Source organism: Aulonocara sp. 'chitande type north' Nkhata Bay, linkage group LG8 (genome assembly GCF_057382095.1).
Source record: "Aulonocara sp. 'chitande type north' Nkhata Bay isolate Kocher_YH1m ecotype deep benthic linkage group LG8, A_spYH_male_GT1.1, whole genome shotgun sequence".
In the NCBI taxonomy this organism is placed as follows: Eukaryota; Metazoa; Chordata; class Actinopteri; order Cichliformes; family Cichlidae; genus Aulonocara; species Aulonocara sp. 'chitande type north' Nkhata Bay.
The window spans coordinates 17,569,000-17,592,330 of record NC_141351.1 but is presented as its reverse complement, the minus strand read 5'-3'; the positions used below and the strand labels follow the sequence as shown (position 1 = coordinate 17,592,330).

Sequence of the window (23,331 nt, the reverse complement as noted above, 5' to 3'; positions counted from 1 at the left end):
AGCACCCCCTGGTGTCAGGATGAAAGCCCTGTGTTATCTGTCCCAGCTCATGTTTGAAAAAAGGCCACACAAAAGAAGAAATGAGCTGAAAAGAAATCATGAGAGCCATAGCCTAAAATAAAATAATCTTGTAGGGGTTTAGGGTACATCGGGTAATAGGTGAACCCAACATTCGAGAAAAGACGAGATTTAAAAAAATAAAAATAAAGAAGGAAACAAAAGTTTTGTATGTTATTAAGAGTTAATTGTGACTTTTTTTTGACAAGAAAAGGTCACATTAACACATCCATTAATCGTTAACGTCCACGATCAATATCATACAATAGTAGACTAATCTAATAATATTTCTGTCTTGTTTGTTTTATTTTTTAGTTAAAAAAATAAAGTTTGTTGAAATAAATTGATGTGAACCTAAACTAAATTTATCCCACTGTACTGAACGGTAACAAGGAAGTCATGGACATATTCAAACTACTTATTACAAAATTATAATCTCTTGCTATTTAGACATACATCACGATGACAGCGTTTCTTGCTTATCTGTACCGTTTGGCCTAACTAAAACCAGCACAGAAATAGCTACAAACATCCGGAATTGTGGCTTCACCTTCAAATTAAAAGCAGGTGGCCCGAAAGCATTTGCAAGAAAGTGATACGGCATATGCTGTAAGCACAACACGGTGCGAAAAGAATGGGTATCATTTGATTCAACAACCGAAAAGTCATAATTTAGCTTTCTTGGCCAAAAATGTGCAGATTCTCCAGAATTGTCATTTAAACTGAAAGGTATTTAGTGGAAGTGAAGGAACTTACGTAATCCGTATTACTTGACAGTTTGTCCGCTGAACACGGAACCGGTGCTTCAAGCACGTTTTCCTGTTTTTAGATATCACCTTTACTCATACAGGTGAACACGTCAGCTTTTATAATGCTGTAGCTCTTGTTATAAGTCGTAGGCGTCGCGATTACAGGTGACTATTTCGTCCAGCTCACCCGTCCTTTTCTGTTAGCCTAACCTCTCATCATGTGGGTGTTCGGTTACGGCTCACTGATATGGAAAGTAGATTTTCCTTACGAGGAAAAGAGAATTGGGTACATAAAAGGCTTCAGTCGCCGGTTTTGGCAAGGCAGTACCGACCATCGAGGTGTACCGGGTAAGGTGAGTATACCTTGCTGGCTTTGGGAACTGATTCATAGCGGCCAGAATGAAAAAAGTACTACCTGATGCAATGTTGCTACAGTGTGTTTTAGTGCACGGCAGACATTACTGAAGACACTTCACTTCGGCTTATATTATTACAAAGTTAACGCCTTTATGTCCTAACCTTTATTCCTTATAAATGGGCTAGATGTTGCCCTTTAATATTTAAATCCATGTTAGCAATATTCCCCCTAATATGGCGATTTATAGACTCCTGTAATCTTATATCGGATTAAAACCACAACTTTTCTTTGTTTGCCCAGCTTTAGAAAACGTATTCATTTTCTAATGTAATTCTAATTTTATCCACTCTTTTTCTCCTGGTCTGCCAAGCGCTGCCAATCAATACGTGTCCACCTCACAGTCTGGCAACCACTGCATTATAAAGTGTACAGGTGATATTATACAGTGGAGGAAATAATTGTTTGTTTTTCTGCTGAATTTGTAATTTTGATCACACACAACGGAATAAACAGTCTCGAACTGTTTACGGTGAGATGCAGAATATCAACCAGAAATTCAGAAGTAAAAGCTATAAATTCATTTGCACGTCATTGATTGAAAGAAGTATTTCATCGCCAAGCAAAACATGCCTTAGTACTTGGCAACTTGAAACTTCAGTTCCCCCCACAGATTTTCTATTGGGTGATTGATAATCTTTTTATTTCCTTCATTTCCAAATAATGTCACCAAAAGTTGTCACCTTCTCACCAAACCTACTGTTGATTGACTTGCAGTCCATTACAGCTTTGTGGAGGTTTACATTCTTATCCAGCTCTTAGGTCTTGCCTATGGAGGTAGAGAGGTTGGGATGGAAAAACCCGATTTTATGGACAAGCATGCTTTACAAATATAACTTGAAATCAAGCACATCTGTAATCGATTGATTGTAATCTGTGTACCACATGAACACAGAATTCTGGCTAGATTATAGGAGATCAAATACTTATTTAACTCAGTGACATGCAAATCAATTTATAGTGTTTATGTAATATGCTTTTTTCCTGGACTTTTGGTTGATATTCTGTCTCTCTCCATTAAAATGAAACTACCATAAAAACCAATTAATGAAAATTTAACCAATTTCTCTGTAAGTGAGCAACATTACAAATTCAACAGGGGATCAAATAATTATTTCCCCCACCGTGCCTGTAACCTTTCAGAAAGATCCCATTTCCTGCAATATGTGTGCTAACCAACTTGCAATTTAATGACAAAGCCATTTATTATGTGTGTTTGTGTGTTCTTTGCAGCCTGGCCGGGTTGTGACACTCGTGGAGAATCCTGAGGTGAGTTATACCCCCTTTCTTAACATCAGGGTGCAATAACAATTTCTTTGTAGTGTGCCCATGATGTATTCCTTTATTAATCAGTCAGTATTAAAAAGTCTTTATGATGTCAGAAAGAAATAATTTGTGATTCCAACCACAAATTCAATTAATAGCTTGACAGATGAGCAGAACCATTCATTATCAAAAATTAATGGAAACGAAAGAAACGATAATAGAAAAGAAGAAATTATATTGGTCATATTCTTGATGTTTTTCCATAAATACGGACTACATACTCAAAATAGCCCCCATTTGTTTGTTCTTTCCTTCATTGACTGGTAACTTCATTACATAATAGGTACAAGACGTATGCCTTTATTGTAATCACTTTGATGTTTGCATTGCAGGAAGCAAACAAAATTACATGTTATTTACACAGTAATGAGAGATTATTACTACCTGAAGGTCATAATCCACCTACCTTGTTATGTATTCTTGTTTTATTGGCTATAATTAAGACAAGAGTTGGAGTGTGAAGGCGATCAGTGTACAAAGCTGCACAAATTGGATTCCACTTCAGAGAGAACTTTTTGTGTTCACTTACATACATAGAAAGTGCTATACTTTAATTATAAACAGTTTTGCAGAGTTTCGTGCTTTTACAAGGCAGACAGGAGTGAAAACGGCGCAGGAAAGAAGACTGTCTATAAACCTCTTATAGACAGTACTGTACAAAAGTCTTGAGTGACCCCTCATTTTTTTATGTTGCTAGGAAAATGGGAAAGAGACTTCTGGAATAGTTCTCCAGATGTCTAAAGATGTTTCAGAAGTCTTTTTTTTTGGATGTTGGCTGCCTTTTGTTCTGTTCTCTGTCAAGGTGATCCCACTCTGCTTTAATAATCTTGAGGTCTAGGCTCTGGGGAGGCCAATCCATGTCTAATAGTGTTCCAGTGGCAGTCTGTTGCCAAATGCTTCCCAGATAGTGTTTTTATGTTGGATCAAAGTCTGACTGTACTTTTCAATGCTTATTATTACATAATTTTGATAAGATACCCAGTACCACTGGCTGAAATGCAGCCCCAAACCACAACTAAGCCGTGTTTCACAGATGCCAACAGATACTCAATGTTGTACCTCTCTCCTGACCATGTCTGTACTTACTAAAGGCAATTTGAACAATCCAGTTTCGGTGCGACAACCAAACAAATAAAATAAAACAACAATCTCTGAAAATGATCAACGACTGGAATGAAAATGAGTGAAAAAGCAGCCAATGTCTAGAAGGAAAAAGTTTGAAAGACTTCAGAAAGCCTGAAGAACTGTTGCTCAAGATGTCTTTAAAAAAGAACTTGAAAGTCTGACTTCTTAAAAGCAAAATGTCTAAAAATGAGGAGTGGCTTGAGGATTTTGCACAGTACTGTAGTATGAGTTGTGATGTAGTAAAGCATGGCAGGAATCCGTTTTTAGAATTGACTGATAAGTGTGATAAGTTTGAAATAAATGCTGAAAACTATCAATTATAGTTTCTTGAAGTCCAAGGTAAAGTCCTTGGATGTTTGCAAACATAAAATACAATAAGAAATACTCACAGCGTAGAAGCAAGAGAGTAATTGATTATAATAATTTTCTGGGTGTGAGTATGGTTAGTGTTTTTGAACATAACATTGGTTATGTCAGTTATTTTTATTTTGACTTTTATTGTGACTTTAGACAAGGTGATTATATATCATCATTTATCAAATGTAAATACTAATACATTTACCGGACACTTTATTAAGGACATGGGCATTGGTAGTGGTTGGAACCCTTTTTGCACTGCCTTAATTCTTCAAGGCATACATTCAAAAGGGCTCTGGAAACATTCCTCTAACATTTTGGTCCACACTGACATATTTTCTCTGTTTTGAACTATTGTCTATAAACCCTAGAGGTCGTTGTGTGAGAAAATCCCAGTAGATCAGCAGTTTCTGAAATACTCAGACCAGTAAGTTTGAAATTCAGTAGGTATTCTTGTCTACCATGTCTACATTCTTAAATGCACTGAGATGCTGCCACCAATTAGATTTGTGTGAAGAAGCAGTTGAACAGGTGTACCTAAGAAAATGTCATCAGGTTATGGACCTCTAAGCCATTTTGCTTTCCTCAGGGGTGTGTTTGGGGTGTTGCCTACAAACTGCCGACTGGCCGGGAGGAAGAAGTGAAGCGCTACCTCGACTACCGAGAAAAAGGTGGTTATCAGGTCGTCACGGTGACCTTTCACCCCCGTCCATCACTCACTTGCTCGCCAAGCCAGACGCTGATCTACATCGGCTCCAAGGACAATCCCAACTACCTCGGCCCCGCACCCCTGGAGGAGATCGCCATTCAGATCATCAACTCTACCGGTCCAAGCGGGAAAAATACAGAGTACCTGTTTCAGCTGGCTGACGCCGTGAGGACTTTTCTGCCTGAGGACTCAGACACACATCTGTTTTCTCTTGAAACTTTAGTAAGAGAGAGGCTAGAAAACGGACAGAAAAATTCAGTAACAGCAGTTGATTTTTAAAAAATGTCTATATTGGGCTGGGTTCGTCACATGATCTCAGGGTTTAAGGTAAACTTGTCCAATAAAGATGTTTGTTACATGTAGGATGGGACATGTTGACCTCATTAGTTGACTAAATAATGTTATTTTGTTCAGGATTTCAGTGCAAATAAATATCCACTGAAAGCTGCTTCAAAGTAATAACACATAAACTGGTATAAAAAACATAAATTACCAAAAATGTACAGATCGCAAGTTAAGTTTCAATATAAATCCCTACAGAACAGTTTCAATATATATGGTTTAAATATAGGTATTTAATATCTGGCGTTAACTAGCCAAGATGAGAAAGAATTGCTAATGTTATTGCATATTAGTTATTAAACATTTAACACTCAAACCTGAGCTGCTTCATGTCTGGTTTAACGTTTATTAAATATAGAGCTAAAAGTCTTGAGCCAACCCTCATTTCTTTATATTTTGTTAAGAAAATGGGGAAATGGGTACAGCGATTTATTGAAATATGGAAATATACTATGGGATGTAAAAGCAGAGTATAATTCTATAAAGCTTGAAAGTCAATATTCAACATGACTGAACTCTTAGGCAAGCTCGTCATTTCTTTAAGCATTCTTCAGGAATAGTTCTCTGAGCTTGTTGAAGGACATTTAAAGCTCTTCTCTGGATGTTGGCTGCCTTTTGTTTTATTCTGTGTCAAGCTGATCTCACACTGCTAGAGGCCAGTCTAGCAGTGTGAGATCATTAAAATGAAGCTATTACCGCATGATGGATATGAGAATATATCAGATTTTTTTCCTATATCTTAAGACATGACTTTCAGATACTGTTTATCTGCTGTAGATATTTTGTCTTTTCTCCTCAAGTTGTCCAGTTTCCCTCAAATGATAGGACACACTGCACATTCATGACAAGCTATGCCAAGTTTTCAGCTAATAGCGCTTTGGAAATCACCTTGCTGGTGCTCTTTTATTCCTCTAAAAATGGTCAGGTACAAGGACTGGACTTAAAGTGAGTGAAAGAGCAGCCCATGTCCAAAGAACAAGGCTTTTAGAGAACTACTGCTCAAGCTCACTTTAAAGAATTTGAAGAAAATCTGGCTCCTTGGAAGTAAAATGTAAAGAAATTAGGGTTGGCACATGTTTTTTGCACACTCTAGCTCTAAGTTGGTTTCATAATCAGACACAAAAACAATGACAGATGCAGCTGCAAATTAAGTGCTAATTAACCTTTGTTAGCATGGTAAACACTGTAAACATTTCACTTTAGAACTTTAGAAACATCAGCACCGTTAGTACTGTCACCGTGAGCATGTTAATGTTAGTGTTCAGCTCAATGCACTGCTGTGACAAATGACAGCCTTTCATTGTCAGTGTAGGCTTTTCTTTTCTGTCTTGCTATGGTTAGTCTAATGTGTTCCTGAAGTATTCTACTGAACCGTTTATTAAAAAATAAAACCTTATTGCAATTAAAATATAATGACGCCCCAGTTATTTTTCCTTGTTTTTTTTTAGTAACTTTAATAAAATAAATCTAAAACTTGACAAATCGGTTGAAACGCTGTAATAAATACAGCTAAAAAAATTGTCCAATCTGGTAATGCAGCTTTTCTAAATACAGCCTATCTCTCTTCCTGCTATGATGAAGTAGTTGTCATGAAAATCACTTTAAGCAAACACACATTGTTTAGTCTAACCTTTACTTACTCTGTGTCAAGATTAGTAGTTCTAGCACAGGGGAGCCGGCATCGGCTGCTTCTCATTCTGCCTGCCTCCGTCTCAGCACAGTAAACACATCAAATTCAACACGACTGCATCAGAAAAACATCAACAAGCAGAATAAAAGAGTGACACCTCGAACTGTGATTCCATCTTTAACACACACACACACACACACTCAGTGGGACACAAGTGGCTATTTCTTCTGCTACATCAACCTACCTTTGCTTACTTTACAGTCATAATGTTACAGTCTTTAGCGTACTGTGGACATAAAAAAATGAGTATCATCAGAAGCAATACTGAGGTAGGCTGCAGGTTTCAAACAATGCTCAGTTGGCACTAAGGGGCCCAAAGTGTGCCATGAAAATATCCCTCAAACCATTGCACCACCACCTGAACCCCTGATATAAGGCAGAATAGATCCAAGCTTTCATGTAGTTTACATTAGACCCTACTATCCAAAAAAGCAGAAAAAGACTCATCAGATCAGGCAATATTTCCAAACTTCTGCTGTCCAATTTTGGAGAGCCCATGCAAATTGTGGCCTCAATTTCCTCTTCTTAGATGACAGGAGTGGCACCTGGTGTGGTCTTCTGGTCCTGTAACCTATGGACTTCAAGGTCCGACGTGTTGTGTGTTCAGAGATGCTCTCCTCCTTACTGTGGTTGTACTGAGTTGTTATTTGAGTTACTATGTCTTCCTACCAGCTCAAAGCTGTCTCCTCTGACCTCTAGCATCAACAAAGCATTTTCACTGAGAGATCTGCTGCTCACTGGATATTTTGTTTTTGTACCTGTCTCTGTAAACCCTACAGATGGCTGTGTAGGGATTCCCAGTAGATCAGCAGTTTCTGAAATACTAAGACATACAACTATGTTCAGAGTCACTAAAATAACCATTTCCCCCCCATGCTGGTTCTCAGTTTGAAATTCAGCAGTCCTTCTTGACCATGTCTGCATGCTAAACTCAGTTGCTGCCATGTGACTGGCTGATTAGATATTTATGTTAATAAGCTATTGAACAAGCGAACCTAATGAAGTAGCCAGTGAGTAAATATATCCTGATGGACTGGTGATCTGTCCACTGTTTACCCTCCTTCTCACCCAATTTAAAGCTAGAATAGGCTCTAGTCCCTCACAACCCTGACATAGATGAGGGGTTAAGAAAACAGATGGATAATTATTAATATATAATCTATGAAAATAAGTCAAAACACAAAGTTTAGACACTTAAGTTTTTCGAGCATTCAACTGTAGAATATATTTCAAGTTTTAGCACTAAAAGCTTTTTGACATTGTGCATTCAAAAAAACAAAAAAACAAAAACCCTGCTCTTTTCATGTCTTAATCTAAATCTAAATGACTCCTGTGCGACATACAGGAACTTGTTAAAACTCAGACCTGAGATTTTACTAGGCTGCAGCAGTAAAAGGGGTCTAGCTACGCTGGTGCTAATGTGCACAGGCTCTAGTAACAGGGCGCAGTGGCACAAAACTATCCTCGCAAGAAGAAGCTTTTATGTTTGAGCTCTGCACAGAATGAAGTGTACTGCTATGTGACATGGCTGTACAGAGATAAACAGCTGGTGCTTTATACAGTCAGCCAACCCTGCAAACATGCAACACTCAAAAAGAAGCACCACACTTTACAAATAATGCATTTATTTCACAGGACACGGTAAATTCTCAGTGCAGAACTAATGCAGAACATGACAAAATGTGGCCTATAGAAATATGACACCATTGTTACTGCAGGTCACAGATTTTTATGATCTAATATGATATATACAATTTTTATTTCTTCTTTTTATTTATATAAATGATATAATTAATGTCAATATGAGGTATTATATATCATGAGTGCTTTAAGATAGCTTTATAAGTGTTGGATACAATATAGCTGTAGAAATACAACAACGATAATTTTTAGATTACAATTTCACAAATATTTTCTGAATATATTGCATACATCCATCCATTCGCTTATCCTTTTCAGGGTCGCGGGGGGCGCTGGAGCCTATCCCAGCTGTCATAGGGCAAGAGGCAGGGTACACCCTGGACAGGTCGCCAGTCTGTCGCAGGGCTAACACACAAGGACAGATAACCATTCACACTCACATTCACACCTAGTGGCAATTTGGATTATCCAATTAACCTATCCCCACAAGCTGCATGTCTTTGGACGGTGGGAGGAAGCCGGAGTACCCGGAGAGAACCCACGCAAACACGGGGAGAACATGCAAACTCCACACAGAAAGACCCCGGCCTGATGGTGGAATTGAACTCAGGACCTTCTTGCTGTGCGGCAACAGTGCTAACCACTGTGCCACCTATATTGCATACATTTATATATATTTATAATTTCACACATGAACATTATCATGAAGGAATGTCTTCCTTGTATTTAATAACGTGCACAAGTTAGAACTCTTTTAAAAGTACATACCGGAACAATGATGATTAGCAATAAAAAGACTTTCTCAATATAAACCAAACCTTTCCCTCTAAAGTGGCCACCTTTGACTAAAAATACCATGCTAGTTAAAAATTTGAAACCATTTTGCCCAGGATTGCTTACTTGCTGGGTTTAGTGAAGGCCAACGGTGGCAAGTGAGGTTCCAGCGGGAGAGCGCCCTGCTAGCATTATCAGATATTATTTTACAGGCTGCACAAGACTGGAGTTCCCAGCCGTTGTGTAATTAATTTCTCTGGTAGTGGTCCTACATGGCTTACGAAGACCTGGGAAGGCAGGAAATTTCTGTCTAGGCGTAATAACAGGGTGACACCAGCAGGTCTGTGAGCACGAGCAGCTGATCGTCAGTGAAGCACTGTCGATGCTCCTGCCAGTTGTCGTGGTGAGTACGCCGAAATTCTGACAAGGTCTTCTTCACCGTCATCTTTGGGTAAGAAAATCAAAATCATCATACATAAACATAATCTAGGTGAATGCAGTGTGCACATTTAGAAACAACACCACAAAACACAAGTGAGTTTATCAGCTTTACTGTATTTACTTTATTGGGTTTTTTCCTGCTGTCTTTCATCGAAAACATGGTGGATGCTCATATTAAACCTGTATGAAGACTGAAATCTCTATGATGCAATATTTTTTTCCAATCTTAGCTCTGTATGATATCCTACAGAGCTCTAGTGGCTGGCGCTTTGGCTGTGAACACATGAGACCTGTTCAAACTGCTGTTTTCATGTGAAGGGCAGCCAATCAGAACAAAAATGGCTTAAAGGAGGGAGGAAGGGACCTAAAAGAGTTTGTTTTACACAGAATATGAACTGAGATGCGGCAACAAGGCCACATATATGGTAAATATTTGGTAAATAAGTAATGATCTGAACTATGAATTATGCAAAGCTACTTTTTTAGCATCCGAGAATAAAAATAAACATACATCTTAAGTATCATTTTTAGAGCATGATTCATCACTGCACATTTGGTCCTCTACACGCTAACAAAGCTCAACATCCCATTCATGAAAAAATACAATTATCTGCCTCATTGCTAAAGCCCTGGTGATACATCAGCTGGCTGATATCGACCAATCACAGATAAACTGGTATCTGCTTTTTGTTGACCAATGAAGGTATCATGAAATTAGGGACACGATCACTTATTAGTCTTTTTAAAAGGACACAGCTCAGTCTTCATAATTAAAAAAAGACCAACGAGGGCAGTCTGATGGTACTTATTATTTTCAGAATTTCTATAAAACAAAAAAATTGACTAAAGTAGAAAAACGACGCAGATCAATCCATCATGAATAATAATCATTAGCTGCAGTCCACTAGTTAGGCGTTTGTATCATATTTAATTTAACAGCATTTTCAGCAGAGTGCTTTTACAGGTTTGGTATGACTAAAATGACTTAAAGGGAGCCAATGTTTCCTCCACTGCTGTGTGCATGTGGGAGAAAGAGAAATACCTGGTGTTCTCATGCCTTCATCTGAGTTCAGTTGAAGTGTTTACATATGCGCAAAAAATGCTGACTAATAGCTCTGAGTTGTTAAGAGGGCTGAAAGGGACCAAGTGTGAAAGCATCCTAGATTTTTATAGAACACAATGCAGAAAAACATGCCTGGGATCATATAGAAATGGTGCCTTCACACAACACATGCAACAGAGCATACATCCAAGTGTATTAACAAACAGTTACTTTATGAGTAGTTAATAATCTTCCCCTTTTCAATGCAAACAAGTATTTTTTATTAAAAAATATGCAGTATATAGCTCTATGTGGTATATGCAGTCTATATAACTGTTAACTGCTCTGTACCAGAGGCCTGAGAGTTTGTCCGCGTTTGTCTTTTTCCATACACTGGTATGTATAATAAAAAGGTAACAGAATAATTTTTAATCTGGCAACCACAGCAGGGAAAATAGGATTGTTATTTCTCAAGTGTGAATGTAAAGATATTTGGCTTCTAGATAAACAAGATGTAATGCATGATTCAAGGCCAAACTTTTATGTAAACTAATATACATGAGCCCAAAGTGATGTGCTGTTTCTCGGTAGTGGAACAATTCCATTATAGTCTGTAGTAAAGTCCTGCAATAAAACGAATGTTGATAGCAACTGTTTTTCTTGCTTCATTTGTTTTGAACAGTGAATGCTCATACCCACCCTTGATTACAGCCACTATCTATTACAATGAAGCCTACACTTAAGTTTAAGTACATGAACTGCAAATTCAAAAGTTCCTGTTTTGGCTGGTAAATCCTCTATCTAGAGACACATAATGTAAAATGCAGATTAGCAGCTGAAAATATTTGCAGCAACGATCTAAACTGTTTACAATAATTAAAAACTAATTTGGAAAAATAATTTATTCATTGCACACTGTTAGAAACTGTTGTTTCTAGTTAGCTAAGAATGAAGTATAAAGTTATTTGGCCAAAGAAGGAAAGTCAGTAATTAATCTGATGATGATGAGATGATAAGAACACCTTCCTGACTTTTTTTTTTTTTTACGTGTATTTTACTTGTATCTGTGATTACCTATGTATATGGATGTGGTTCACAGTAGTTTAGTGATTCTGCAGCAATCGTGCTAATTGGCAGCATGACTGTGAGGATGACACTGTGCGGAAAGTTGGTAGCCAAGTTTGCTAGTATAGACTGATAAGTTAGCACTCCGTTGACTTGCCAAACACTGACATCTCTGACTCCAAATAACCCCAAATGTGGGGCCACGATCCTACTTTGACACGTGAAAATATGAACACCAGGAGCTCATGGATACGGATATCATCATTATGGATATCTCCACCTTTTAAATACAGCCTATGATTTACAGTAACCAACATATGTGTCCTTTACTGTAATGGGCAAAATATAATATTTCTACCAGATTCTATTTTTTTCCGACTAATCTTTCCGGTAACAGACATGTTAATCAATATTTTTACAAATACAATATTTTAACTGTATTTTATTGGATTTTCTTTCTCATCTTTTTCACTTTCCTATGGGAGAGGCACTAAACCATCGTCATCATTGGCTCCACACCACTATAATGTATTATTCAAACTCTGCTCTACGGATTACATTGTATGTATTCGTCATGCCTGAAGTAAGACCAAAGACACAATTTTCTCCTCAATTGGACAATGAAATTGTATTCTTTCAGCTCACACTGTTTTGAGCTAGATGTTTATATATGAGTGTGTGTGGTGGGGCTAATGCGTGCGCGCACCTCTATAGGCTGTGGGTCATTGAGATGGCTGCTCAGGTCCATCAATATCTGAGGCATCCAGTCTGGGACATCATAGGGGCTCGACAGGATGCACGCACTGAGGCCGAGCACTCCAGCATGGCGCCGCACTAAATCTACACACACACACACACACACACACACACACACACACACACACACACACACACACACAAAGGGAGAGTTGAAATAGCTCTTCGAATCTCAAGGTTCACATTTCCCCTGGGATAAGAAAGGGTAATAGGGCAAGTATTATTGTGATTGCCTCACTGTGCAATTGTGACGTGCACGGAAATGTGTGTGTGTGTACCTGTAGAGGCCAGCTCCCCTCGGGCCTTGGGGAGGGAAGTCTGACTCAGCGTCTGGAGCTGTGTCTGCAGACTGGAGTCCAGAGGGAAGAACTGGCACTGCAGTAAACCACTGAGGGTGGTGCATGCCATGTCCCTCACCTACAATGAGAAGGAGAAAGGCGGGACAGGAAGGAGAGAAAGAGGGAGGAAAAAACAGGTCCTTGAAGATCAGAACTGACAAATAAAGAGTGCTGTGGAGAACACGAGGCATTTTTAGAGGCAAGGAATGCATGTGCAATTTATTAAGGGAGGCGAGCCCAAGGAGATCGGTGAACAGCAAGGTACACGGGACAGATATAAGCAAAGGAAGGGGAGGAGGAGGAGGAGGGATAGATGCTGAGCTGAGCTGATGTAAAATTCAGTTGCAGAACATCACTGCCTTCCTGCATCACTTTGCATAAATTATGAATAAGCTCTGAGTGATGGTTGAGGCACTGTAACAGACAGTGATACGAGGACAAAGCATTAATCAACTCTACACTCACACAGTTAACAAAATATTAAGAGAAGGACCTGTGTTGGTAATTTAGACAATTCAATTGGAGTGCAGGGGTTATTGATTTTCACCTGTGCTGTACATCCAGATCAATAAACGTAGACAGTTTAAAGGGTTTAAAAGCAAGACAAGTGGGACATTGATTGCTCAAAAGCTGACATTACTCAATATTTCAAGAGACTTCTGTTCTCCGAGAACCAGTTGTAAAGCTTTTTTTTATTCGATTCAATAAATAAACATTAGTAAGTAATTTAGAGGATTTAAAGTCAAGACAAATAAACAATTATTTTGAGTTTAGCTTGAATCTTATTTTTAGATCGTCCAAGCTGCCACAGACAAAGAGATTTCAGGCAGCCACAGTACTCAATCAACATCCCTGTAACTACAGTGAGCACTGAGACAGACTGTTATTTTTAAGCAATAACTGTGAATGGAAAAGATGGATTAAGGTTTAGGTTAGAAAAGCAGCCCTTTATTATCTCCTGACAGAGATCCCAGGGGCTGTGTTAAACCAGCGCTTGTGAATACGTTACCTCAAGCTGCTCATCTAGCAGCAGCTGCATCACCAGTTTTCGAATGCGGAGAACCTCAGCGGGCACACTGAGCAGAGTAAACAAATTGTAGAAAACCATGATCTGGAGGTAGGTCAGCACTGAGAAGCGTGCATGCCATGACCTGCTGCCTGCCATCTAAGGAGAGAGGAGAGAAAGAAGGGATGAGATAATGAGAGACAAGTTGGAGTTTGTACTGATGCCCGAAAGGCCCTGAAGGTGATATATTGCTCATAAAAGATATATAAACTCGAGTACACAACATCTATATGTAATACTTTCTCTTTTCATGCAATTAAAATCTTTCAAGAAGCATCTGGATGACTCTGTGAGGCTGTGCCTGCGCAATATAAGTATGCCAACATATTCATAATCGCACATCTATTTCACTAAGTATAAATATACACAGAATGTGTATAAATAAGGGTATACCGTATACACCTACCATATTCTACACCACATTCTACACCGCTTTGGTGCATTTGGTTACACTGTCTACATTTTAATGCAAAATAAAAACACAGATTGCAACAGAAGAAAGACATTTTGGAATCTGGTGCTGGCCATACCAGCAAAGACCTAATAAACAAACAAACGGGCTAATATATATCATATTTATGTTGTTTCCTGATGCTTCTCAGCTGGGGTTTACAAGATTTCACAAATATCTACTCGTTATCATCCAAATCAATGGTTATCATAATAAATATGTAAACAGGCATTCTTATCATGACTCTTGACCATCTGTATCCATAAACTAAAATATAACTTAATGAGGAAAATTTTTCATCCATCTGTCCATCCATCTGGGTTCAGGTTACCTGAGACAGCCACACCTCCCTCCCCGTAGCCACCTGATCCAGCTCTTCTGGGGGATACCAATTAATTCCTAGTAACCAGTAAAGTGACATAATGTCCTCAAGGCATCCTTGTTCTGCCTCCTGTCGGTGAGGCATATCCAGAACACTGACTCCTTTCGATGTGGAGGAGTTGTGGCTCTACTCCAAGTACCTTCTAAATGACCAAGGCCATCATCCTATCACTAAGGCTAAGGCTAGCCTCCCCTTTAAGGAAGCTCATTTCAGCTGCTTTTATCAGTGATGGATGTGCAGCCAAACATGAAGCAGCTAAGAAAAAAGGTTTAAAGCCTCATCTCAGGGCTAGTTTACCGTGCTGAGCTTTTTGTTTTACAAATCAGATTTGTGAGTTGTCAGCATGTACAAATAAATACTCCAGAGGGGTAGCCAAGATGGTAAGACATGCTTCAGTAAACTATGTAGGAGTGAATGGCATTAATATCGAATAAATTATTTCATTTATTAAAGGTAAATAAACCTTTTTCATGGCACTGTAGGCAGAACAGTACTTTTCTCAGTGTAGTGTATGTGCTTATAAACCTTAATAAATTAAAGCTCAGACCTGATGATGACTGCATGAAAAGTCAGTATTAGGGTTAGGTTACAAAACCTGCTACAATCGATTCTGAAAGTCTGTATCAAATTTCTGCTGCCTACAAATTACCATAAACAGTTGTTGATCTGCAACTTTTCATTGTTTGACACTGTTGATTACTGTATTTTAAAACTTAGACTCTTCCAGTCAGGACTCTCTGGGAGAGCAGTGGCATGGTTCTCAAACTACCTCAGTAACAGGACTCAGTGCATTAAATCTGACGGTCTATGTTCTGACTTTGTTACAGTGCACAACGGAGTGCCACAGTATTAGGTCCCCTTCTATTTATCATTTACGTAAACAATCTTAGTCTACATGTGCCAGATGCAAACTTGCACTTCTATGCTGATGATACAGTTATTTACAGCTGTGGTTCAACTCTTGTCCAAGCCATCGACTCCTTGCAGAAAGCCTTTTCTGCTGTCCAGCATTCATTACTTCAGCTTAAACTTTTTCTCAACGCAGACAAAACAAAGCTCATGTTGTTTTCTAAATCAAGGAGACGAGCCCAAACAATCCCATCAGTAACCACTCTTGAAGGTAATAAAATAGAGTTGGTTCACACCTATAAATATCTGGGAATCTTAATTGATGACTCGCTTACCTTCAAACCACATGTAGAGAATCTTGTGAAAAACCTGAAGTTAAAACTGAGATTTTATTTTCAAAATAAGTTGTGTTTCTCTTTTAATACAAAGAAGCGGCTTGTTGCTGCAGCATTCTTGCCTGTGCTGGATTATGGTGATATTCTACATATGAATGCTTCTGCTCAATGTCTTCGAATGGTTGATTCTGTGTATCATGCTTCTCTGAGGTTCATCACTAACTGTAAATTTCAGACTCACCACTGTGAGTTATACTCTCAGGTAGGATGGCCTGCTTTGGTAAGTCGGAGGAACTCTCATTTATACAGTTTTATATTTAAGGCAATACTTGGGTTGCTGCCTTCTTATATATGTTCCCTGCTTGTAATGAAACATGCTGGTCGGTATTCTCTTCGTCTGCATGGTTACTTATTGCTTTCTGTTCCATTTGCCCGAACTGAACTTGGTAAAAGAGCTTTTGTCCATTTAGCACCCTTGGCCTGGAACAAACTGCAGAAGGAATGGAAAATGACTGAATTCATTTCATTAAGTGCTTTTAAATCTAAACTACGAATCCTTGAGGCCAAGTCCATAACATGTAACTGTTTCAATTAGATTGATTGTCATTTTAACTGACTTTTTTATTTTTATTTGAATTTTATTGAATTTTATTTTTTATTTTATTCGTATTCTTTCACATATTGTTGCATGTGTGTTGTTGCTGCCTGTGTTTGAGTAATTTCTGTAACTGTGAGACATCTGCTGCTGCCTATCTTGGCCAGGTCTCCCTCGAAAAAGAGGTTTTCAATCTCAATGGGATCTTCCTGGTTAAATAAAGGTTAATAAATAAATAAAATTGTGCACAGCACCAGATCCACATGATAACCTTTTGGTGTTCGATCAAAAATAAAACAAAGCAATAAAGTAAGGATTTCCCACCAAATGAAACTATTCCTTTAAAAAACTGTTTACACCCAGGACTTCCCAGAACATAAAAGATTTATGTTTAGGTAAAGGTGAAACTAAAAAAATGTTGCAATGCTTCCTCATCCCTTTGATGTGAAGGTAGTTTTAGAACCGCTATTTCACAACAGGGGTACCACTCACATAAAAACTCACCGCAGAAAATCTGCGAGCTAATTAAAATAGCATAGGTTGTTTTTAGTCTAACACAATACCTTGGGAGATTAGGCTTGGAACATTGACAGCAGGCAGGTGAGGCAGTTGTGAGTGTGTGCTTTTGCGAGTATTTCTGGATTTGTGTGTACATATTACCTCTTCCAGTGCAGCCAAAACCAGAGGGATGTGCTCAGGATACAGCAGGCCCTGAGACATGAGAGAGAGACACGTGCGTGCATCCTGCTTCATCTCATCATAGCTCTCATCAATCTCCACCGGGGCAATCTGCAGGGGGAGAGAGAAAACAGAGAGAGAGAGAGGGAGAGAGGTAGAAAGACAAGGAGCAACGCACCATTTTGAGTAAATGAAGAGAGAAATTGAGTTTAATGGGCAAGTAAGATTGAGTGGGTAATAATGCTGTGCTAGAACCTGTGTGTGTGTGCGTGTTTGTTCTTACCTTGAAGAGTAGAGGCAGGAGCTGTAGCTGCTGTTGAACAGGGGTGGTAAAGGTTCGCCCTGCACTCGTCATCAGCCATTTTAAGACTGCAAATAGCACATATATACACACATAAACACACAAGGAGAGTTTGAATTGCTGGCAAATGATAAAAAACCCCCACAGAACTGGAGCTGCGTGACTCTGGTAATAAAACACAATCTATCATTATTTAGTATCTAATGACTTGTATAATTCCACAGCCAGATATTTGTCTGTATAATGGAGATTACAGTAATAACAGAAACCGAAAGAGCAGCAATGCACAAATACTGAGGCAAAAAAATGAGATCTAAATTCAGTCTGTGGCAAGCTACAAAAAAAAAAAACGAAGCAGGCGTGACTACTGTAATACAATAAAATCTGCAAAAATAGTTACAAAATCTTTAAGTTCAAATAACATTCTATCCTCAATCGCTAGGTAATTTTTATATGTAGAGGTTTGCATATGTGTCTCTCTATCTTTCACTGGAAAAACATTCTGCATAGGTATTAGTTTAAAGTATTTAACATTATAAAACTTTGCCAGTGGTGCCTATCCTCTTTCATCTAATGTAATCTATATAATGGTCTCAAGAATCATTTAATCACAAAAACCTCTCATGTTCAAAAGCATGTATTTTACCTCATTATAACTGAATGTGAATTACTATTTAGGGTTAGACAGTTGAGCTGACTGTGACTGTTAACTTTTTTCTATTTAAATGATTAATCTGCTACTTGAAGGTATTACTCCCTTAACATGTGATTTTCAGTAAATTAGAAAATTCATACACAATAATATAAATAATTGACCTTTGACCTCTGTGTTCATGTCGTCTGCCCACCTGCCTGCTCATTTTTATCTTTATGTTGAAATACCACTTTCATTTTTTAATCAGTAATTCTATTAGCGGTTTTAACTATTTTGATTATTAATTCACAACAATTAAACTGCTACTTTTAAGGTTTTCATACTTTCCTTAGATCGTTTCACGTATTTCTATTTCAGCTAGCTATTTACATTTTTATTAGTAACACCTTATATATGTTTTTAATCAATGCTGGTAACAATTGCAACTCTTTATCTGTTTTGTCTGGATAATACATTACTCAGCCATACAATTAACTAATAAATTCAATTGCTCACCTACATCACTTCAAATTTTGAATTTTTATTCTTTTCATTTCAGCAAGCTACTATCTTTGTAATCAAATTGTAGTTCATATTTATGTAGGTTGTGCCAACACAACACAGCTAGACTCAAAAATGGCAAATTCATACTTCTGACTCTTTGCTGCATTGTCTTTCCACTATAAATGTTATGCAGGAACACTCCTTCATCGAAAAGACAATTTGCTTCTGAATGCTTGAAATTTCATTTTGCCTGAATACAATTGGTTAAATTAGACTAGCCTCTATGACGAAAGCAAAATCAATATGAAATGTAGTTTAAATGACTTCCTTATGTGACCTGGACAAATTACATATTATACTAAAGAGACCTATCCAAATATTGAGTTGGACTCCTTTCCATAATTCCTTTTTGACATGCTTGAACACACACGGGCGAAATTTCCTATCGATCTACACCTCACTACCGTTTAAAATAAATTTGAAAGGTGAGATCAATGAAGAATCACAGCTTTTAATTTGGTCCATCTAGTTTTAGTATGACTGTCTATTTCACCAAGAGAACAAGCTTATATAGCAAGAGAGAGAGAGAGAGAGAGAGAGACATGCAGCCACTGTCTGTCCCTGGCCTTCCTGCCTAAAAGACACACAGTTTACTTCTTTTCATCCACATTCTGACCCGTCTTGAGTAGTTTGACAGCCTGGGTGCGCTCATCTGTCTCCTGGGTGTTCTCCTCGTGTACGTGGTTGTGGATCTCCGGCTCCGCTGTGAGGGGCTTGAGTCGCTCTAGGACCCGTGTGATGAATTCTGCCACATGGGGGGAGGTAGTGGGCCGGGTGTGGGGCAGAGCCACGTCTATCATGAAGATATAGGTCAGGACACTGGAGAGAAAAGAGCACAAAAAGGGTAAGGGAGCAGAAAGGGGAGAGATGAGAGGGAAATACAGTACGGGAGCAGATGAGACAGAGTTAGAGATAAATAACGAGCCTCTAATTTGAACAACCCAAACAGTACACACAAGCTAATGAGATTAACTCATTTAGACACAATTATGTAATGCAGAATAAGTTCTTCACCTGCCAATGCGCTCCCTGACATTTTTATACACCTGGGTGAGTTTGGGCTCCAGGTAGGCTAGCAGCCTGTGCAGCAGTTCAGAAACTCTCCACTGCTGCTGAGCCAGACCTCCCTGAAGCACATACAGCAAACTGACAGAGACAAAGAGAGGGGGCAGATGGAAGAATGGGGGGTCGTTGTGTTATTGCGGGCATGTCTGCTCAGCATACGTCAGCTCAGGTTACTACTGCAGCCTGAAATCAGAAACCTCTTAAATACTGCAAATACTTTGTATGCAGTTATCATGCACACACATACATTACCTGGCATCTCTGAATGAGCTGCCCTCTCCGCTGAGGGGGCTCTCCATCAGCAACTCAAACAGCCAGTGGAGTTTCCTGGGTTCTCTTCCCTCCTGTTGGACAGCATTCAATACGAACAAAAATAATTTTCATTGGCTTTTTATTGTTTTGTTTTTGCATAATCATAATAAAAAAACTGGATAGTTCAGGTATAGCCTTATGCCCTCATTGTTCCAAACAGCACGTTTTATGCTCCAATAAGAAAAGGCAAGAACAGGTTATGGTAAGCAAAGCCGTTCTGTTTAATTCAAAGGAATGTGTAATGAATAACACAGTCAATAATGCAGCTAAATGGACTGTCATTTATACAAATACCTAATCAGCCAATCCAGTGCATTTAGGCATGTAGACATGATCAAGGTGACCTAGAGATCAATTTGATCAGAATGGGGGAGAAAGCTGATTCAACCATCTCTAGGGTTTACAGAGAATGGTCTGAAAAAGAGAAAATATCCAGTGAGCAGCAGCTTCTGGGAAAAAATGCTTTGTTGATGTCACAGGAGAACGGGCAGACTGCATTTCTTTCTACACTCTGGGCCCCTTAGTACCAGCTAAGCATCGCTTAAATACCGCAGCCTATCTGAGTACAGTCCTCTGCCTGGTGAGTATAAATGCTTAATAAACACAGATTTAGCAGACCTAATATCTAATATCTCAACTTGGTTTTACTTGTTAGGGTAGCATACTCGCATTAACACTAAACATAGTCAATCAGTTGTTTTCACATACAATGCATACAATAGTACAAATGTGAGCCAGCACTGCACTACCATAAAGGAACAATAATAGAATAGCAAGGAAGAGTTTGTGCTTTAAAAGGTGTCGTCAAGGCAAATCTGACAATTTTCACATGCTCTGTAGATTTTTAAAATATCAGCTTCTGAACATCTTATTTAGCAATTAAACAAAAAAATGTTTGTTTTTTTTGTTTAACAGGGCTTGTTATACTTTTTATAACAAGCCCTGAGTTATCTTCACTATAGTGGATTTGTATGCATGTGAGCAACTCACACAAGCAGTAGCGATGCAGGTTCCCCAGTCTGTGTAGGTTTCCACTGTGATGTTGGTTAATGCCGTCTTGATCAAAGGGCACAAAAGCTGCCATAACTTTTCCACCTGAGGCACACGCACACACATACACAATAATGGAAGTTTTTATTAATATTGACTCTTCTTATCAAAAAGTGGTGCAGTGTGTACGTTTCTCACTGTGTGTGTGTGTGTGTGTGTGTGTGTGTGTGTGTGTGTGTGTGTGTGTGTGTGTGTGTGTGTGTGTCCAGTACCTTGCCGAAGCTCCAGTGTTTACTGCCTCTGATTAACCCTGCAGTAATCTCACACACACAGCGCTGGGAGCTCTCATGGGGGTCACTGGCAAGCTGCTCCAGGTGAGGCCGTAGTAATGGCAGGAATGCGTCACCATAGTTACGAAAGAGCCCCTGCCAATCAAGCATGAACATGTGAGTTTGTGTGTGTGTATTTTTACCAGGAAAAAAGGGAGAAAAAAGGAAAGCAGGGTTTTGTTTGACGCAAGTAAACCGCTGCATGATGGAGAAAAATGAATCACAAAAGTTGATGATAGAAAATGCAGCACTGTGGAGTTCGATTCAGCCTTGGCTAGTGTCATTATGCTGCGTCACTACTTTGTATAAGGTCTGTCAGATCGATTGAGGATGACAACTGCACCTTGAAGAGGAGAAAACGTCGAGGGTTGAAGCTGTCCTTTCCTTTCCGATCCTCCAGAGAGAGAAACTCGATCAGCTGATCAATAAATTCTGGGTCCGAGAAGTATTCAAAGATGATCTTTTCACCCTGTGTGACACACAAACACAGCCAAAATGTAATAATAGGTATAGAGAGGCTTCGCTGAATGATTCTGTGTGTGGCCCTGTATGAGCACGCACCTCACTCATCTCCTCGTATGGCAGGTCATCTTTTGGCTTTTCCGAAGATGCATAGATCATCATTTCTCTGAAAGGAGCAGGAGACAAAGAAGAGGCTGCGATGATTTATAGATAACAACACAAAGGAAAAATCTGGATAGACACATACTGTCTTCAAACAAGCAGCAAGGATAAATGAATGATTATAAAGTCAGTAGTCAGCAAAGCGTCTGAATACCAAGACAGAAGACAGGCACCCAGCGCTATACTTATACATCAATTCTTCTATCTAGGCCAGACAGTAAGTCGTTCCGTCAGCCTTATCTGGGACAGGCCGTGACAGAAGGCGAGTTCAACACCCTGCTAGTTATCCATCCACTCAGAGCCGCGTCATCCGGCACTTAGCCATACACGCATAAACGTGGTCACAACGCCACAAAGCCAAGCATCAAATCAACCACGCAGTTAAGTCAATCAGCTACTTAGCTCCTTGCAAGCAAGCAGTTAATCAGCCTTTCAGTTTCTACATCCAACGCCTCATCTCTCAGTCAGGGTCTTCACCTCGGCCACGAGTAGTATCCCCAGTGTGTCTTCTCCACAAAACACTGAGAGTCCCACTTTTCCTGAGTCAGAGGTAGGTTGTTGCTGTCGTACTGCAGCCAGCGATTTCCCTCCCGATCCCCCACGCACAGCCCATCAGTTTCCTCGATCCCACCTACAAATACAAAGCAATAACAGAAAGCACCCTTTACACTCATACACAAGAGTGCTATTAGTCTTATTTGTGGGGGAATGTGTGTTTGCGGTGGAAAGCTCTTGTGGTTTATAGCAATTTTTAAAGCAAATTTAGATGTTATTGTTTCAAAGTGGTTGATTTCAACTGATTATAACTATTATCTTATTAAAGTTCGAAACTAAAAATCCTGCTTTAGAAATAAACATGAAAGCTGAATAATGTAGTTGGTGGTTGATTGTGTGCATTTGAACATAAACTCACTGATATCTGATGGCTTTACGGCCACTTTCTTACTCAGTCGTTTCAGCTGCTTCAGGATACCAGCCATTGCCGAGATTGCAACCTAACAGGTGGGAAATATTACCCAAAACAAGAGTGAAACAAGTTTATCATCGTAAGTGTTGCCACAAACTGTAGTGACCCTACTTGACCTCTACAGGGAGACAGTTTTAGCCACAGTCACAGGGGATCCTTTAGGGCCAGTAAAAGTGCTGTGGGTATTAAAAAATGCTGACACTACCGGCAGTCGTTTGATAGTGAACTGGAGAACAGCCTGGTCTCAGTGTTGTAGCTAATCTTTGAATTGCTTCTGCTTTTTATGATAGTTTTTGTGTCTTAGCTCCATTAAATTGCACTTTTTGCACAAGTCTCTTTTTGCTTAGCTCACACTCTTTTCT

The 23,331-nt window shown here is 39.1% G+C and overlaps 2 protein-coding genes across 2 annotated transcripts in view; one reads left to right on the top strand and one right to left on the bottom strand.

The window, feature by feature from the left end:
• The first annotated feature begins 800 nt into the window (after positions 1–800).
• On the top strand, positions 801–6,503 carry chac2 (ChaC, cation transport regulator homolog 2 (E. coli)). Its single transcript, XM_086303971.1, has 3 exons — positions 801–1,159; positions 2,455–2,490; positions 4,619–6,503. Exons 1-3 carry the CDS (start codon positions 1,025–1,027, stop codon positions 5,015–5,017), a joined length of 570 nt encoding a protein of 189 aa, XP_086160097.1. The 5' UTR covers positions 801–1,024; the 3' UTR covers positions 5,018–6,503.
• Positions 6,504–9,056: 2,553 nt separating this feature from the next.
• Positions 9,057–23,331, bottom strand: part of LOC147323549 (proteasome activator complex subunit 4B-like) — a 45,914-nt gene continuing 31,639 nt past the window's right edge. Inside the window, exons 33-47 of the mRNA XM_086303962.1 lie at positions 22,916–22,997; positions 22,480–22,633; positions 21,940–22,006; positions 21,722–21,847; positions 21,322–21,474; positions 21,050–21,154; positions 20,000–20,091; positions 19,697–19,828; positions 19,299–19,501; positions 17,467–17,552; positions 17,166–17,294; positions 13,837–13,992; positions 12,768–12,906; positions 12,440–12,573; positions 9,057–9,630 (exon numbers count right to left, since the gene is read on the bottom strand). Of these exons, the coding sequence (XP_086160088.1) occupies positions 9,496–9,630; positions 12,440–12,573; positions 12,768–12,906; positions 13,837–13,992; positions 17,166–17,294; positions 17,467–17,552; positions 19,299–19,501; positions 19,697–19,828; positions 20,000–20,091; positions 21,050–21,154; positions 21,322–21,474; positions 21,722–21,847; positions 21,940–22,006; positions 22,480–22,633; positions 22,916–22,997 (1,893 nt within the window). The 3' untranslated portion in view covers positions 9,057–9,495. The remainder of the gene's footprint in view (positions 9,631–12,439; positions 12,574–12,767; positions 12,907–13,836; positions 13,993–17,165; positions 17,295–17,466; positions 17,553–19,298; positions 19,502–19,696; positions 19,829–19,999; positions 20,092–21,049; positions 21,155–21,321; positions 21,475–21,721; positions 21,848–21,939; positions 22,007–22,479; positions 22,634–22,915; positions 22,998–23,331) is intronic.